Genomic DNA, 18,242 nt, shown 5'->3' on the forward strand with positions numbered 1-18,242 from the left:
AGGATGGGAGTGAAGTTCTGGACTATTTTCCTGTAGTTACCCTGTCACCTGCCATGAGGCTCCTTTATCTTTGAGCCTGAGAAGGCCCCATTTTGTCCAGTTCATTTTAATCACTGCGTTGGAATATGTGTGTAAAAACAACAACAAAACCCCATCTGCATGAAACCAAATTTGATATTTACTCCCTCTCTTAATGTGATCCCATGAATTTCTTACATTGTTGTGTCTCATGTAGTGAGGGTCCCATGCAGAGAGCAAACAATGCAGCAGTGAGAGGACAGATGCTCTGCTAATGGGAAAGCAAGGAGCAGAGAGTCTGTGAGGGATTACAGGCAGCCTGGGGTGGGAATACATTATTAGCATAGCACCCAATTCAGAAATCAGTTTTCAGAATTAAATGCCTGAAGCATTTTGGCAAAACCTCCTTATCATCCCACTCAAAAGCTCTGAAAGTGTGAAAGAGAGGGATCTCAGGCCTGGGCTGGACAGTGGGTGATGTGCAGTGCTGCAGCAGTGAATTGGAGATTTTACAGCTTCATACCATTGCCAGGGCAGCAGCTGCCACACCCACTGCAATGTAACCGCTGGCTCTGCTTGCACAAACCTTCAGCAGGTTTTGGACATCCTCATCAAAGAGGCAAAAGGGCCTGAATGAGATTCCAGGCTCTGTTTCCAGGAGGAAGGTTTTGTTTTGCTGAGTGCAGAACAGCAGGGAAGAGCAGCAGCCCCTCCCTGGGCACAGTCAGATGGAGGGAGGAGCAGTGCCATGGCTTTTCAAAGGCCTGACATTGCCTAAGGTAGAGAGTTTGGTCCTGAAGCCTTTTTCAGGAGCACTGTTTTCTGAATGTTTTTCTTTTGGAAATCACGATGGGAACATCAAACTTTAAAAGACCCTGGTAGACAACCAAGGTTTGCTGCAGGACTGAGAACGGGCAGGGGAAATTGTTTCTCATAGTACTTGGTGGGATTATCCTCCATGCATAATTGTTCACTGTAGGCTCAAAATTCATTGTTAATTTCTTTTAGATATATTGCATATTAGACAGAAGAATTATAAATCCCAAGATTATCACAGGAGGATACTAACAGGCCTAAATATTCAGGACAGAAGGGGTCTTGTTTTCCTCTTACATTGAAACAAAGATTCTTGGACAGGATCATTAGAGGTTTTTTGGAGTTGTTTCTTTTTTTGTTTGTTTTTTGGTTTTTTTTTTTTTTTGTTTTTTTTTTTTGTCTGTTTGATAATCAAAGTATATTGGACAACAAACAAAAGAAAAGTTCAGCCAGCCAAGTCTTCTACTTTATTTTTACTCTGCTATTCTAACATAATTAACATAGTTCTCAATGTTTATTTAGCTTTCCAGAGTCTTATTTTATATAAGTATCGCTGAGGAGCTAAATTACAAAGTCTTCATTTGTGCATATAAAATGAGATTTTATTATCCTGGTAGAGAAGACAAGGACAAGGTAAATAAGGAAGAAAACAGCTGAGACCAGAATTAAGAAAACAGGAGAAATAATATGCCAGCTCTTCAACTTGCACTTTGTTTCCTTTGCATCCTGGTGTACCCAGCATTGTACTGCTGAGTCACAGAAGGGACAGTAAAGGGTAACACTTCATTTTCAGCTTTGAATTTCAGAGCTGGTCATTTATTAACAACTTCTCTCAGTGTTTTTATATGTGCTCAAGGAGCATCTGTAATGAATATTAGGGAGAGCTCAAAATTACAGTTCCCATTTGTTGTGGATAGAGTGTCCATAGACCTCTGACTGCTCCCATCCAGACTGACATTGGTGTATTTACATCACTTTACTGCTCTGCCAACAAAATACCTTTTTTAAGAACCTGGCACAGAGGGAACCCATTTCTAGAGGAAGGCTAGAAGTGAGCCCCACGTGCTTAGATCCTGAATGAAACTGAGCCTGTGAATGGCACAGGAACAAGAACCACAGCTGAGATTTGGCTGCTCCATGAGGGTCTTGCTGTCACCTCACTGCTTCACCTCAGCCTGCTTTTCATGTCTCCAGATTGGATGGGGGCTGTGCTCAAAAGCTCTTTTTACTGCTCTGACTCTGTCAGTAATGAGAAAGGCTCTGAGTCTGTGTAGCAAACCCTCTCCTCTCTCAGTTCCCTACTCACAAGCTCTGGGACCAGTGCTGCTCCCTCCAGCCCTGCTGGGAGCCCACCCCAGGAGGCTCCTGGTGTGCTGAGATAATGAAGAGGCTCCTCTGCCTTGGCTGCAGTCTGGAGCAAGTCACAGCTCCTCTCCCATTGCACACACAGGACTGTGAGGGTTGGTAATAATCAAGTGCTTCAAAGACAGACGTTGACAATTTTAATTAGTAATTAAAGACTTTTAAATTCTGCTTCTAAAATTCAAAGCTTAGTACAGTAGCTTTATTTGAACACTCCAAGTTAGGATCAAAGTGCAAAGAAGCAGTTCACAGTCAGCTCCAGAAATGTTGAGAAAGTCATTTATTGCTTTTAGCAGCAGTGCCCCCAGTGTGCCATCCTGTAGAAACAGTGCTGCTGGGCTCTCAGGCTGTTACTCTTTTCCAGCCCAAATAGGTTTAAAATACAAGCAGACCTGGATCCAAACCCCTGATGTCACTGACCCAGACCTTCAGTCTGTCTGGGACTGACCCTGTGACCAGGAGAGAGGAGTGTAGTGCTAAAGGACAGCTCCCTGAGCATGGGAAATGTTTTGTCACTGCACTTGCTGCCATTTTGCAAAGTCTTCTTAATGGGCTAATCCAGTTCTGGATGTGTTTGACTAATAACAATTCTCTTGTTAAAAACAAATCATGGTTTTAATTTAATAGGGTTACTTCTATAAAGAGAGATTTTGTGTCAGCAAAGCCTTTCTTTCTGACAAACAGTATAATTTATGACAATCTAGTTAGCAATAAATGCCATTAATCTGACCACCATGCCATTCTCTTCCTGGGGAATAATGTCCCCTCTTCATCAATAGCTGGGTGAGTGCTCCTTTGCATTCCTTATCAAATGACAGCCAGATGGGACTGGTAAATTCATTCCAGCAGGATTTTAGATTAGCTGGATTTGTGCTGCTGTTAATCCTCTGCTGTCTGTGTCACTAGGAGCTGCCCACCTGTTTCAGTGAGCCTGGGCTTCCCAGCCCTAGGAGCAGTCCAGCCAGGGGGCAGCCAGGAGACATCCCAAGCACTGAGACCTTTTTCCTGCATCAGTAAGGAAAACAAAAAAGCAAATAAAAGTAGTGTCAGCTAGGACTGCCACCTCTGTATTTGTTCTTCAGCACCCTGATCTATTCCAGGGAAGTTTCAAAGTTTCTTAAGCCTGCACAAGCTGTTTTTCTTAGGGCACAGTGAGTTTTGGGTGTGACAGCTGCTGTATCGTTTACTGACTTCTGGGCCCATCGAAGTGTCTGGGAGACCTTTTCCTACAGAATCACTTTGTTGCATAGCAACAATAATTTTGTCTCCAACCTATTGATCCAACATAACATGTAATCCCCTCACTCCAATAAAAAAAGAAAACATATGGCAGCTCCAGGCAGGGAAGCACAGGCTTTTGATGTGAGGGGACAGTTAATCCCTACTAAACCAGGGGGGAATGGAGCAAGATACACTCTGCTGGGCTCAGAGGATGCATTAGGTGCCTGAGCCAATTAACCTGTGTTCTGGGAGAGGAGCCTGCTTTACATTCATCCTCCCCTTCCTCATCTTTTGTGTTGTGCAGCTGAAGCACATTTGAGGTGAGCTGTGCTAGAGGAGCATCACTGCACTGCCCCGGGTGGGTGGGCACAGGCAGGATGGTGCTCACACAGCCCTCAGCTGAGATGGGCTGCACAGGGTGAGGGTTCAGCCCCTGCAAACACCAGTTTCACAAGGCTGGAGTCCCTCAGGAAGATGTCTCTTGTTTGTAGGCTGTTGTTTGGAGGTCACTCTGATGACCTGGATGGTTTTTCTGTGCCTCTAAACAGAGGGCTAAAAGCAGACCTTGGCATCTGAAATGGGATCTGCTTTGGGGACAGGAGCACAAAGTTAAGGCTGGGACTGCTCAGGCAGGGAGCACAGAGCTTTGGTGCCAGGCAGGCACAGCCTCTCCCCACAGCCATGCCCTGGCACTGCAGTGTGGGCTGGCACCATTGTCCTGAGGTACCTCCTGCTGCCCACACTGTGCAGTGAGCCCAAACCCCAGTGGGTGCTCTGCTGGATCCTTCCCTGCCTGCAAGGCTTGGGATCCACAGGGCAGCCAAATCCTTCCTGGGCCTGGGGTCATTTTTCTAGCTTGCAAATAACACTGAGTAAAATGAGGGTCCAAGTCTGAGGTGGCTGATTTGAGCCAACTGAGCAGGGTTTGGGAGGTGAGCTCTCTGTTATTTAAAACAACCACCAGAAGAGACAATTCAAGCTAATTTCTGCACAGGAAACACAAACTTTCCATAAAGACTTTAAAAAATCAAACTTAAAATAATACTGTTACATGGGGAATCTCAGTGGAAATATTGCAGTGGATCAGAAGGCCAGACTGGTCTCTGAACATGCTGCAAGAGCTGAGTGAAGGCTTCTGAGTCACTGTCTCCCAAACCTGTGTCACACATAGCACAGCCTTCACCTAAAATGTATTTCTGTGGCTAGAGGAGTGGCTACTAATGATCCTTTCTTTTGTGTCATTTTAACAGTATTCAGGTTTTCAGCAAACAGCAGACAAGTGCTTTGTTTGTGGACACCTCATAATGGAAATGGTAAGAGACCTAAACTCCTAATGACAGGTAACTTGGGACACTGTGGGACATCTGCTTTTCCCTACCCAGGCTGGTACTGTGTCTTCACTGCTGTCAACATAGGTTTTGAAACTGAGGCAGTAAATAAAAATACTTACATGCTCCATTACTACTATTAGGGGCAGAAAGTTGGGCTTCTTTGCTACCTAAGAACATGGAAGGCTATTACTCTGCTATTACCGTGCCTGAGTGGGCGCTGGCTGGTGAGAGAGAGACGGTGAATCTTGTTTCTTGAATCAGAAGGCTGAATTTATTAATATATGATATAATACATTATAGTTATACTAAAAAGAATAAGGAGAGAGGTTTGCAGAGCAGCTAGGCTAGCTAGACATAGATAGAAAAGAATCTACAACAAAGTTGTGTTCAAGGACTCAGTTCCCTAGCTTGCACTGGTGATTGGTTCTTAATTATAAACATAGAAAATGAGCCAATCAAGGTGTTCCTGTTGCATTCCACAGCAGCTGATAGTAATTGTTTACCTTCTCTTCGGGGGCCTCTGGCCTCCCGAAGACGCAGAAATCTGAAAGAAAGGATTTCTGTGGAGAAATGTCTGCGACACTCTGCCATTTGTGAGTCAAAATAAAATAGAATTTTAATACTAAAGGGGGAAGTACAGCAGAGCTTTGTATGAGAATATGGTGAAGGAACATGGTGGGTGTGCTCTGTAAGACAGTAGATAACCAGAGCTCTGTCATGTGGGTGGAATCTGGGATAGAGCAGAGAGGGACACATTATCAATAGTGCTGAGATTTGTCACCTGTTTTGTGATTTACTTTGTTTACCCTCTGTTGCTTGCTCCACGTCATTTAAAATGCATTATTGCCACTGGGATTTTTAGGGAGCCAGTAGTCAGAGCTACTTTTGTAATAAAAATAAAATCAAAGAGCTTTGGGTTGGCCAGATCCTACTGGCATCCTTTCAGGGGCTGAAAGTAAGAAGAGTTATGTGTGCTCTTCCTAAGCAGAAATTCCCAAACCCAGTGAAGTGGTTTGCACAACAAAGAAGGGCAGATCCTGCAGTGTATCTGTTTTCCTCTTGCTTTAAAGTGTGCATGAAGCTCTGTGTGCCTAAGAGGAGTAGCTGGTGTGCTGCACACACAGAGGTTCAGTCAGAGCTGGAACAGGGACTTCACTAATGAGGATTCTGGCTCACATTCTGGCACCACTGGTTGGACAAGGATATTGTTCGTTTTAGCCAGGAGCAAATCTCTGGAGCTGTGTCATGCTGGGAGGGGGAGGGGAATCCTGACGTGCTTGCTTTGAGCTGGCCCTTAATTGCAGAATCCAGGCGAGAGTCCATAATACCTCACTGGTGGAACCCAGTAGCTGCAAGCTTGGCAGGTGCTTGTCTGCCTCTCTCCCATCAGCAAGTGTGCTCTGACAAAAGGCAACAGCTCTGGGAGCTCCAGGAATTCAGCTCTCCTGTTTGGGAATTCCAGCCTGCTCCTGCCTTGGAGCACAGCCTGGCCCTGCTGAGTGCTGGCCTGGGGCAGAGCTGGGGCAGAGCTGGGGCTCTGCAGGGCTGGTGAGGAGCTGCCCTGTGCTCAGGGCTGTGGCTGCACAGCTCTGCCAGGCTGGCACTGCACTGTGCTCCTGCAGCAGCACCAACCCAGCACAGGGACCAGCTGCCTCTGGCTCAGAGTGCCATTCTCAGTCAAACAGAGTCTGATGCCACTGAATCACAGGGCTTCATCAGAGAGGGAAATAAAGGTTAAATTAAATTGGCCCTTTTTTCTGCACTTCTTTCCTCTTGGTTTGAGCTTTATTCATAGAATCACCTATAGGGCCATGGGAGTTTGGTCTGTGTAGATTTTTCACCTCAAACTTCCCAGCAGCTCCAAGCTGAGCACTGTGCTAGCAGCTGAAATTTTGAAATTACCTTCCAAAGATACTTCTTACACCCAAAATGGTGTGGAATTGGTCTTATAATCTGTTGAGAGCTGCCTGAAAGTGATAGCTGTGTCTCACTCTTCCCAGGGGCTCGTTCATGGGCTTGCAGTGTCCTCCTCAATGTCCCAGTGCCACAGTGAGTGTCACTGGGGTTGTCTGTAGTAGTTCAGCCAAGGTTGAATCAAACCTTTCCCTGAAACCTTTAAAATGCAGTAGGGAAGGTCAGCATGGGGAAAGCCTGGGCAGTGCATGGATCAGTATCCAAACACATGGATAGTGGTGGAATTTTATCAGAAACTGATGGGCCCCTATGACTGAGTGATAAACAGTCAGTAACTCTGGGAGATTAAGATCCTTAGTTAATAAAGAGGCACCTCTTTGTTTGCTTGTTTTGCTATTTAACTTTTTGAGTAATGACCAGTTTGGATTCTGTCAGTCACAGCCTGTCAAGTTTTGTAAGGTAACTCTGTATCCCAGTACCTTGTAGTTGGGATTTCCCCAGAGAAGGTCTGTGAAGCCATTTTTAATTTCCATTGGCAGTACTGGCCCTGCAGAGCTAAAGCTGATGGGCTTAGCCTGATTTGCAGCCCTTGCACTTCCTTGGGAGCATATTGAAACCCACTAAAATAAGCAAGCTGATTGTTTTAAGAGGCCCCTTGCTGACAGATCTGCAGAGTGGTAATTTCATCCTGAAATGCTTTTCTCACTGTCGTTATTAAAAATGAGAGAGACACAGCAGTTTATGGGGAGACAATATCTCATGTAATCATGCATCCACTTATTTTGTTGTTTGCCTCACAAGATCTTACAGGCCCTTGGCAAGTCCTACCATCCTGGCTGCTTCCGCTGTGTGGTGTGTAATGAGTGCTTGGATGGAGTCCCCTTCACTGTAGACGTGGAAAACAATATTTACTGTGTCAAAGACTACCACACGTGAGTACACAGATCCACTGCATGCTCAGCAAACCTACAGTAGTTAAATCACTGGTGTAGTTATAAGCCTTGTGATAAATAAAAAGGTCACTCCTGTTTGCTCAGATGTCCCTCACTGCTTCTTTCATGTGTTGCAATTGTAAAGTATTGTGAGGTTTGTTAAGCAGTGCCTTATGGCACACAGTGGCCAAGTGAGGCTGAAAATCAAATTGTGTCAGAGGATGGGCTTCTTGGGGCTGCTCCTCTGCTTCCTTCAGGACTGCCAACACTAATTCCACCAGGCACTTCTGCAAGTGTTGGTAGGCTCTGCTGGCTGTTTCAGGAGCAGAGGCTCTGGCAGAGCTTGACTCAGTGTAAGTTTTGTTAACTGACACAGAGCACATGTAATAAACAGTTACTGCTAGAACAAACTGAGCCTTACCTGACAAAAGGCAGAGGTTTAAGAGATTGCTTTTGGACTCTTTCCAGATTCCACTCAAAGGCAATGGGATCCTGCACTTAGCTGCAGTTAGCCAATAACTCAGTTATGCAGCAGGAGTAAATCACCCTGAATTCAGCCCTGTTGGTGCCAATCTGACTGTTAAAAGGACACAGTCAATGTTGGCCCACTGACTGTCATAAAATGCAGCTGAGGACCATAAGCCCATTTTGTATTTAGCTGGGAGATTCTGGCCACAATCAGCCCCTCTCCTGTTTAGGACACGTGGTTGTGTCTTTCTCATGTCAGAGTCCCTAAGTCAGGAGCTGCTTTGTAGTCAAGCATCAAGGCTCTGGAAGAATTGGAATAGTTTTATAAATAAAGGAAGGAAAGAAAAATGGCATATACAGAAAGAGGGGTGGATTCACTGTGCCTCAAGGTTGGGAGGACCTAAACAATAAAGTTGGGATAGATCAGCCTTTCCCAAATCTCCTTTTCATTGAATATCAAACAATTAGAGGGGTTTTAAATCCTGTGGATCTCCATTTTACTAAAAATAAGGCATGATTACAATGGCTCTCTTGCTTCTGCTTTTTTAAGATGCTTTATATGTGATTGGAACTCTTTCTTCTTGCACCCTAGGGTTTTTGCACCAAAATGTGCTTCCTGTAACCAGCCAATCCTCCCAGCACAGGTAGGTTTTAACATGCACTGACTCCTGGGGATAACAGCTGTGGGTATGTGGGCACTTTCTAAAGACACACTAAAGGCTTCTCCTTCCTCTCCAGAATCTGTACCATGTTAGATACTAAATTAAACTCAGTTCAGCAGTAAAGTCACTCCCAAACATTCCCAGAGGTTGTAATAGTCACACTACTCCCACAGCACAGTACTTCTTATCTTTAGGGTGCTTTCCAGGTCTTCATCAATCTGTTAGAAACCTCATTTAATTGAAAACACTGACTGGGCTCCAAGAACAACTCAAGGAGTAAAGCCCTTGAAAAGGCATCTGATGGTTACTGGCCCTGTTAGGAGACCACACAGTCTGCAGTCCTGAGGTGGCAGTGGAATGGAAGTTCTTAAATGGGTTGAAAAGGCAACAACAAAAACAGAACCAGGTGAAAGCTGCCTGCAAGCTCAGCCTATGCTGACAGTGTTATGGACACAATAGCCCAGAGTGGGGCTCCCTGGTGTTCTGCTGGGTGCAGGACCCTCTGAGCTGAGGTCAGTGACCAGCTCATTTGTAAGCAAGGGCCTCAGCATCTCCCTTTCCTCTGTCATGTTTACAGCACCAGAGCTTCCCTCCTGTGAGCTGCTGTGCCCCAGTGAAGCCTGATGCTACAGCCTCTCACACGCCCACCTCCATCACTCTGCACATTACTCTCATTTGTCATTGGTGTTTCTGTTAATTGGCCAAGCAACCAAACACCAAAAAACCCCATTAAGGCTGAACCAGAACTGCTGTACTGATGGGTTGTGAGGAGAAAATCTCTGTGTAAATGTCACTGAATTTGGGTCTTAAAAAAGAATTCTTTTTTCTTCTCAAGAAAGAAAGGAAAAGAATTAAAAGGCAGTGGTAGTGCTGACTCACCTGATGACTATGGGACACACTCCATATTCCTTCCCTGGGAAATTTCCTGGGTTAGTTAAAGTCTGGCAGTGCAGGTGCTGACTTGCCCACAGCTTCTCTCAGACATAGTCCACATCATATCTGGTGCTCTAACCACACCTGGAACTGGAAACAGCACAAGGCAACCAATTAATGAGCTCTGTCCTCAGAATGGAGGTTACAGGAGGGTATGGGCTGCTCTGCAGGCCTGGGGCTCAGCCAGGATTGCACAACTCTGCTGAGGTTTAGCCTGTGCAGGTAATTACCTGCCAGACTGGTATGTCAGTCCCTGTGGGGACACACAGTGACATGTGCATGTGAAAAAGGGCTGTGCAGCAGATGGATGGAGAGGAACACATCCTGGAAATCAGAGCAGGATGCATACAAGGAAAAGTTACCCAATGAGCAGGTTTTTGATTGGTAATTTGTTCAGATCCTGGGCGCCCTTGGAAGAATACTTGATTTCAAGACTGATTTGTTCCTTGAGCATGAGGCTTTGGCTGCACTTCCCAAATGACCTGTGCAGCTCAGATGTGCCAGACACCCAGAGTGCTGCTGCACAGCTGAGGAGTGCCCAGGGCCAAGACCTTCAGTGGTCACAGAGCTCTGCTGCATGGGGCACAGGGGATTCCCCCAGGGACACAGCTCCCCAGACGAGCTGGGCACTGTGTGGGGACTGAAAAACACTTCTGAGACACCACTGTCATGTTCTCCTGAGACACCACTGGCACTGTGTCCTGAGACACCACTGTCACCTTCTCTGTGGTCCCCAGGGCTCTGAGGAGACCATCCGGGTGGTGTCCATGGACAAGGACTATCACGTGGAGTGCTACCACTGTGAGGTGAGCGCGGGGCCCGGCCGGCGGCGCGGCCTGCTCTGGGGGAGACCTGCTGTGCTCTGCCCTGGGACCTGCTCTGCCCTGGGGACCTCCTCTGCTCTGGGGGGACCTGCTCTGCTCTGCCCTGGGGACCTGTTCTCTCCTGAGGGGACCTGCTCTGCCCTGGGGGACCTGCTCTGCTCTGGGGGGACCTGCTCTGCTCTGCCCTGGGGAGGGACCTGCTCTGCCCTTGGGGACCTGCTCTGCCCTGAGGGGGACCTGCTCTGCCCTGAGGGACCTGCTCTGCCCTGGGGGACCTGCTCTGCCCTGAGGGACCTGCTCTGTCCTGAGGGACCTGCTCTGCCCTGAGGGACCTGCTCTGCCCTGAGGGGGACCTGCTCTGCCCTTGGGGACCTGCTCTGCCCTGAGGGGGACCTGCTCTGTCCTGAGGGACCTGCTCTGCCCTGGGGACCTGCTCTGCCCCTGGGCTGCCCTCCCTGGCTCTTGCCCCCCTGGGCAGGCAGGGCTCTGCCCCACAGCTCCTGAGGAAGACAGACAGGTGGATGCTGCCTGGGCTGGAAGTGGTGCTGCCATCACCAGTACCAAATTAGTTTTGGAGGGTTTTTTCCCCAATATATGAGCTTCAAAGCTGGGCTTGGTTGGTTGGGTTGAATTTTCTCAGTACTTCTGGATGGGGAGTGAGCAAAGAGTAGGTGCCAGTTGTCTTTTTCCTCATCTGTACAGTCTGTAGGGCTCTGATCTGAGGAGATTTGAATTTACATTGGCTGTGCAGGGAAGGATTCTCACTGGAAGGCCTTTCTAGGGGATCTGCTTTCTCCATGCTGAATGAACATTGATTCTTTACTGGAAAATGCACCAGGACACCATTGACTTTCTGTCACTTTTTTGGGAGTAGTTTCTTATTGTGCAGAACATTTAAACATTCATTGCCACAGATCAAGTTGTGGAATTAGTGCTCTTGCTTCAGAGAGAAGACCTGAGTTCATCCTTATCCCACAGCAAGGAAGGGAAACAAACTCACTAAGCTGGGATCAGCCAAAACCTTCCTTTTTGCTGTAGGTTTGGCACTCTGACACAGCACACAAATATCCACACAGATCTTCCCTGTTAGCACCAGGGACAGAAATACAGCTGCCTTCAGGCACTGTTGCATGAAGGTTTTACAAAGAATCTTCTGACTGAGAAAGAAAATAATAAAATTCAGGGCATCTTGAACTGTTATGTACCTAAATGTAGGGAAGGTCCCATCCACTCAGCTATGTCCTTCCAACAGACACCTGATACTCCATCCATTTCTATTAATTTTTCAAGAGCAATTGGCACAGGAAATCACAGTGATTTGGAGAGCTGAACTTCCCTCCTCCTTCCCCCAGCTATTGCTTTGTGCAGGCTTCACCTAAGATGACAGCTCCCTCCCCTGCTCTCAGGCTATTGACTTCATGCTGCAGTGTCCCACTGGGGGTTTATTTTCCCTTCTGTTTCATTATTCATTTCCCCATTCTCCTCCCCATTTGAGGCAAATCAAGCTGCCTCCACATCTGCCCATAAAGGCAGAGTGCATTAATGTACAGCAATCAGGAGTTAGCAGTGGGTTAGTGCCTGATGCTCTCAAATGAGGCTCTCTGCACACTGCTGTCCCCAGATGCTGCTGGAAAAGTGAGTGCAGGATTTTGAGGTACACAAGGTAGGGATGTGAAGATTTTAGCAAGGCTCTGTGACTCAGGCAGCCACTCCTCAGCTGCTGCTGGTGTCACCCTCAGCTGGTGCCACACAGTCAGTGGTCAGGTTGGAAATTTGCAGCTTTTCTGTGTCATCTCTTTCACATGCAACCACTTGGCTTCTGTGGAGGGGTTCAAGCCCTTTTGCAGATCACTGGAGCCCCATTCTGGAACTGGGACCTGCTGACAAGGCAGGCTTTCTCCTTGCAGGAAGGGAATTCAGTTTTGGAGAGGGAAGAAGATACAAACACTTGGCATATCTGAAATTGGTAAATTCTAATTTTAAATCTTGTATAAATTGCTATAAAATCATTATATAATATGTAGCAACACAGAGAAAATTACCTTGGCAGATACTTAGATCAAGAACTCTCTAAATTAACACTCCAGTTTTAAAGCTTACTTTAAAATCCATTTTCAGTCTATTTCAGTGTTGTAAAATTTGAGGATTTAAACTTGAGCTGTGAAAGCTGAAAAATTACACACTGTGTTCAGTTAAAAGCTTTGCATTTGTTTTCAGTACTAAAACCACCTATACACCCAGTTTGTTCTGTTTGGCTTTTTATTTCTTTCTATTAAGTGCATTTCTATTAATACTCAGAATCTCTGGTTTCTCAGAGCTGATCACAGTAATAATTTCTAAGTATTTAACATACTTGTAACATTAAACCTGAGTACCAAACTTCAGTGATTTCCAAATGCCCTCAGAATTACAGTGATGGAAATCAGGGTGGTCTCTGTTGCAGTGTACGTAAGGGTCAGCAGGATCACTGTTAGCTGCTTCTGTGTTTGTCTCTGTCTGTAGTTATGTGTCAGTCCCAGAGGTACCTGCATTTCCACTAAAGATGGACCACTGGCCTTGAAGTCTTTAAGTTCTTTTCATTCCAAATTAGAGAAAGTGTAGACCTGCTCCAGCAGTAAGCTGTGTCACCTCTCCCACTTTTGCCCTCCCCTCTCATTCTCTGCCTATGCTCCCCCCATCTGCCTTGCTGCAGAATCAGCTCCCCTCTGTTCAAGCCTCTTCCAGGTTGTGTTTGGCAGGGTCAGCCCCTGGGCTGCTTTTAGGCTTTTGGTTTGCATCACCATTTATTGGATGGAGAAGAGAGCAGGATGGGACAGTGATGAACAAAAGGCTGGGCACAGCCTGTGCTGTTGGATCCCAGGGATGTCAGTGGTCAGGGTGCAGATCCCAGGAGCTGTGGGGGCTGCTGGCCTTGGGGGCAGAGGGAGCTCTGGGCCCCTGCAGGACAGGGCAGCAGGGCTGGGAGGGGCCTGCCTGAGTCACTCACTGATCTGGGATGTCTCTCTTCCTTCCAGGACTGTGGTTTGCAGCTCAATGATGAGGAAGGCCATCGCTGTTACCCCCTAGAGGGCCACTTGCTCTGCCACAGCTGTCACATCAGGCGCCTTAATATCAAACTGCCATCACATCCACCTCCGAGCTACCCCATGCATGTCACAGAACTCTGAGAGACATTTCCAGCATCAAAGAGCCGTTGGAAAGAAGACAAAAATCTAAAGATTACTTTCACGTTCCTTTAAAGATGAGGTTCCAGTAATAACCATCTAAACCAGCTATTTATTTTTTGAATCAGAGGTGAGGGGTCCTTTTCTGATCTTGTACATATGCATTCTTTTATCTAAACATTTTCACTGAGACACCGTCTACTTGAACAAATAATTCACCACTAAACTGTAACTGTAAATGGCAGCATTTCTAAAAACAATGGTACAAAGGGCTGTTCTGCACTCCCTGCTCTCTTCCTTCAGTGGAGATTACACCCAAGTAAGGAGTGTAGAATTACTTTCCAAAAGTTAGCACCTTATCATATTGCAGCAAGCATGATAAGATAAATGCTAGCATTTTAGCTAGTTCTGTTGAATTCTGGTCTTAGAGAATACTTAGATTCCAGAAGTAGGGAATAGGCAGCAAGCAGGTGTTTTAGCCAGGGCAGTTTTCAGCAAGGTTAAAGCAAGGTGTTCTGTGAAGTGTCAGGCCAGCTCTCCATCCTACAGGGTCCCACAGTCATCCAAAGATTAATTATTTGGCTTGTTCAAGAAATGTGGCAAGCCTCTGATGAAAAACCCACAGTACAGAGGATTGTATCCAAAAATTGGCACATGCAGGGTCAGCAGTTGCAGCCCTCTGTAATTGCTGGCTGTGTAGCCGTGGCTTCAAAATGCATTCCTATCAACTGGACCATTTGGCACTTACTAAAGAATTCATATTTCAAACCTGTTTTTTGTTCAGTAGGGTTCTATGCAAAGGTACACTTGTCTTTATACTGCTTGTTTTATCCACGACTTCATTTGTTACCAACTGCTTCATGATTGTATGTTGAGACATTATTAAAGAGAGGCACAGTGGTTTGGTATTACCTTTCAGCTTTGTGTTCTTTTCAAGATTACTTTCAAACTCATTATGGTGATTGTCTTCATTGGAAAGCAAAGTGCAGTATGGCAGGAGTAGTAATTTAGAGAGTCAGACCACGAAACATCAGTGTTTACAACAAGTGTTAGCTGTACATAGACTGTACACACTTTCATGTTTTGCATAAGCTTTTGCAGTACCCTCAGACCTCTGGGGAGAAATATATGTCTTCCATATAGGAAGTTAGATGAATCTTTTTTAATGGTTTGTTTTTACCATGTGCTGATGTTTTACATGCAAATCACACATCTGTATGTCAAAAAAATCCCTTGCATTCTCACAAGAATTGACCCAGCCTTCCTGAAGCTGCAAATTACCATTGCTGTCTTTAACTGTATTCAAAGTTACAATAAAATGAAATTCTTCAGCCCCAGAGGAAGTAGAAATACCAGAGTGGATTCTTGGCATGTGTAAATTGGGCCATTTCCATGCCAGTTCCAGCACTGGAGAACCCGCCGGAGCCGTTCGGAAACGATGCCGTGTTCAATCCAGCATGCAGGCTGATGGAATGACTTATTTGGCAACACCACTGCAGTTCAGTTTCTTATGCTCCATTGACTTTTTGAAAGCCATTTGTGGTGCTCTTGAAAAGCACAAAGAGCATCCAATGGCCACTAATTCCTAAGTGGAATAATTAACTCCCTTAACAGAACTTTTTGATAGTGTGGAATTTCCTTATGAGGAAAGCTGGGGGGAAGGGGAACAGGAAAAATTCCTGAGAACTATTTTTTCTGTTAGTAAGGAACAAAAAGGATGATTTCTGAACTTCTGCCAGACTTCCTTGGCCTAGATTAACCTGTCCTACTGAAGGCTCCTGAGCAAAGTAATTTTGTAGTTAATATGTATCGGTGTATAATTAACATGTTTAATGTGAATGCCAGGGTTTGAAGTAACTACAGTGCAGTCAGTGCCCCATTTCTGCACTGTGGCCCAGGAGGCCTGGCCTGCAGATGAGAGGCCAGGGGTGCACCTGCACTTCTGCATTTGCAGACACTCCCTGTGTGTCCATAGTCAGCAGCACAGCCTCAGGAAGAAGTGGAATTACACATGGCAGCAAATGCTGGAGAAAGGGGGAAAAAATGTCTTAAAGTGGATTGTATGACTAGATAATTCCTTCAGGTTGCTACAAACATGGAAGGCGCCAGAGCTTCAGGATAAACTTCTAGCATCAGCTGCAATGGAATGCATTTTCCATTGCAGGAGGGTGCTGTGGACCACATTTAGCTTTGAGGAATTTTCACTTGCATGTCTTTACATGCAGTCTTTACCCAGATTAAGAAATTATTAAAATACATAGACTAGGTTTGGGTATGTTCCTGGGAACCAATAACAGCTACTTGCTGAACTGGAAAAATGCTTTTTCTCTACCAGTAGAGAAGCAGAACCTTCACACTGACAGTGGACAGGGCTGGAGGTGACTTACCCTGGCATTCAGCCCAGTCCCCTGCCAGCACCTTCCTGAACACTTTGCCTCCATCAGGGCATCAGCTGAAGTTTCCAACATCCTTTTTAAGGGCCAGCACGCTTTCAAACATGTACATACCAGACCATTTCTTCATGTTTTTTTCAAAATTATTATCCTGTAGAACAGAATAATATTTAATTTCATTTGACATGCTGATTTTTCAGTCTCTTGTAGTTCTGTGCAGTTCTGATCTGTTAAGTGTCACCATGGTAAAAATTCTGAAAGGCAATATGTCAATATAGAATAAGCAATTTGTTTAAAAGCAGAAAGCAGCAGCTGTTGTTCTAGTATTTTCTATAGACAGATGCATTCCATTACTGTATTACAAAGTGCAGCTTTGCTTTTCCAGCATTTACTATAAAAACTGGGGCTTGAGTGAGATTTGCCAGGTTTGGTTGGGTTTTTTTTTTCAAATCAAAGAGAAAAATAAAATCAAACCTAAAATAATGATGTGCTGTACTCTTTAGTGCTAGTGACAGTTTCTGCAAATTTTACCTCCTGCCTGGGGAATAATGTAAATAAGAACTCTCCTTTTAATGATTTTTTTACGGATTATTCTTACATTAAATCAGTTCAACACAGATGAAAACTTCCTAAGTTCATTTTACAGTGCAATTGTTCTTGAGAAGCTGTTACTGTACTTTCAGAATATTTCCATAAAGTTCATAACAACCTGCTCTCATTTGCATCAAGGCTGCCCCTCCCACTGGGAGGTGCAGGGTCCCTCCCGCCCAGGGTGAGTTCCAAAGAAAGGACCAAAATCATCCTTTGAAAACAAAAGAATGCACTCAGAGAATTGAGCTTACAGAGAGGGTTTGTTGGGGTTTCTTTCCTTTTCCTTTTCCTTGTGTGCACGTGTGTGTGTATATTTTGTAAGGTGGAGCTTCAAAAGGAAAACATGGTTAGAGGAACTCTTTAAGACCAGAAATTCCAGAGTAGTAAAGTAAACCAAAGCTCTAAAGGAAACAAAAGCTGCTTTCTTGTGTTTCAAGAAAAGTTTAAAAGTTTGTGATTCATCCTGTAACTAATGCCGTAACTAGAGTATATAATTTGACTTAAATTAAGTTTTCATTTGAGAAATATTTTCATTTTCTTTAAAAGAATATAGTTTTCTTCCAAGAACTTGGACCAACGTTGATTTTTATTTTGTAGGAAATATATGAATTCCCAGTTTGTATATCATGTAACTAGTTTACATGCTGAAAATATACATTAGTTAACTATTTTTGTATATATGTATCCTTGTAAAACCTTTCAATGTGCTTCTGTCTTTTAGTCTTTAGAATTACTTGTGGTTTTGTGTTTCAGTGTTTGATTCCCTTGATTGTTGAAGAAAAAATTGGGAAATGTAGATTTATTTATCTAAAGAAGAAGCTACTTGCTATCATCTTAAGTTATTTAATATTAAAGTCAGAAGTTTCATTTAACCTTAGATGCTATAATCTGCTTTTTTCAATAAAGACATTTTGTAGTTATCTCTGCTTTTGTAGTCTGTTGCATGTAGTTATTTTATTTTTATTTAATCTAGGTAGGCATTAAAACAATTTTTAGGAGCCCTTGTATGCCTACAGAAATGCCTAACTGATATTAATTGATTGCAGCTGCATTCATGAAAGATTTTGGTGCTCTAGTGCAAGTGTTACTAATTAAGGTCTAAAATGTGCCCACAGCTAACGTTCTGCAGCTGCACTTAGAAAAGAATTTAGTCACTCTGGCACTTTTTAATTAAGCTTTAACCAGTCTGGCTAGTTCACATGTCGGACAGTCAGTATTGAGGAACACTTCCTTTTCAAAACTCTCATTATTTTTTTGGAGTGTTCCACAAGAGAAATATTTGCCTGGGCTATGAACTTAGCTTGAAGCACTTGGACCTTGGTTTGGGGAATTTTCTCTGTATTCTTGCTAAGTCACAGTAATCCAGAAACTGTGGCCAGAGCTCTGATAGGATCAAAGAGATGCAAGTTTGTCTGTTCTGCCTTTCTGGAGCTTTTTGCCACGTTCCTGTCTCCAGTTTCATGGCACAGATGGGAGCCTGGTCACATTTACCTTCCCCAGCCCTGCAGGAGCAGCTGTGTCATTGGGCAGGAGGGACACTGGTGCCTTGTGTCCAGCTGGCCAGGGGAGAGGACAGCAGAGTTCCTTCCTTGTGTCCTCATGGTCAGTGTCCT

General features: G+C 44.8%; 1 protein-coding gene across 1 annotated transcript in view; it reads left to right on the forward strand.

Moving 5' to 3' along the window:
• WTIP (WT1 interacting protein) overlaps positions 1-17,500 on the forward strand; it is an 85,696-nt gene extending 68,196 nt beyond the window's left edge. The window contains exons 4-8 of the mRNA XM_058813529.1: positions 4,668-4,730; positions 7,464-7,594; positions 8,655-8,706; positions 10,395-10,463; positions 13,496-17,500. Of these exons, the coding sequence (XP_058669512.1) occupies positions 4,668-4,730; positions 7,464-7,594; positions 8,655-8,706; positions 10,395-10,463; positions 13,496-13,648 (468 nt within the window). The 3' untranslated portion in view covers positions 13,649-17,500. The remainder of the gene's footprint in view (positions 1-4,667; positions 4,731-7,463; positions 7,595-8,654; positions 8,707-10,394; positions 10,464-13,495) is intronic.
• The last annotated feature ends 742 nt before the right edge of the window (positions 17,501-18,242 follow it).

Source organism: Ammospiza caudacuta, chromosome 13, assembly GCF_027887145.1.
Source record: "Ammospiza caudacuta isolate bAmmCau1 chromosome 13, bAmmCau1.pri, whole genome shotgun sequence".
NCBI lineage: Eukaryota > Metazoa > Chordata > Aves > Passeriformes > Passerellidae > Ammospiza > Ammospiza caudacuta.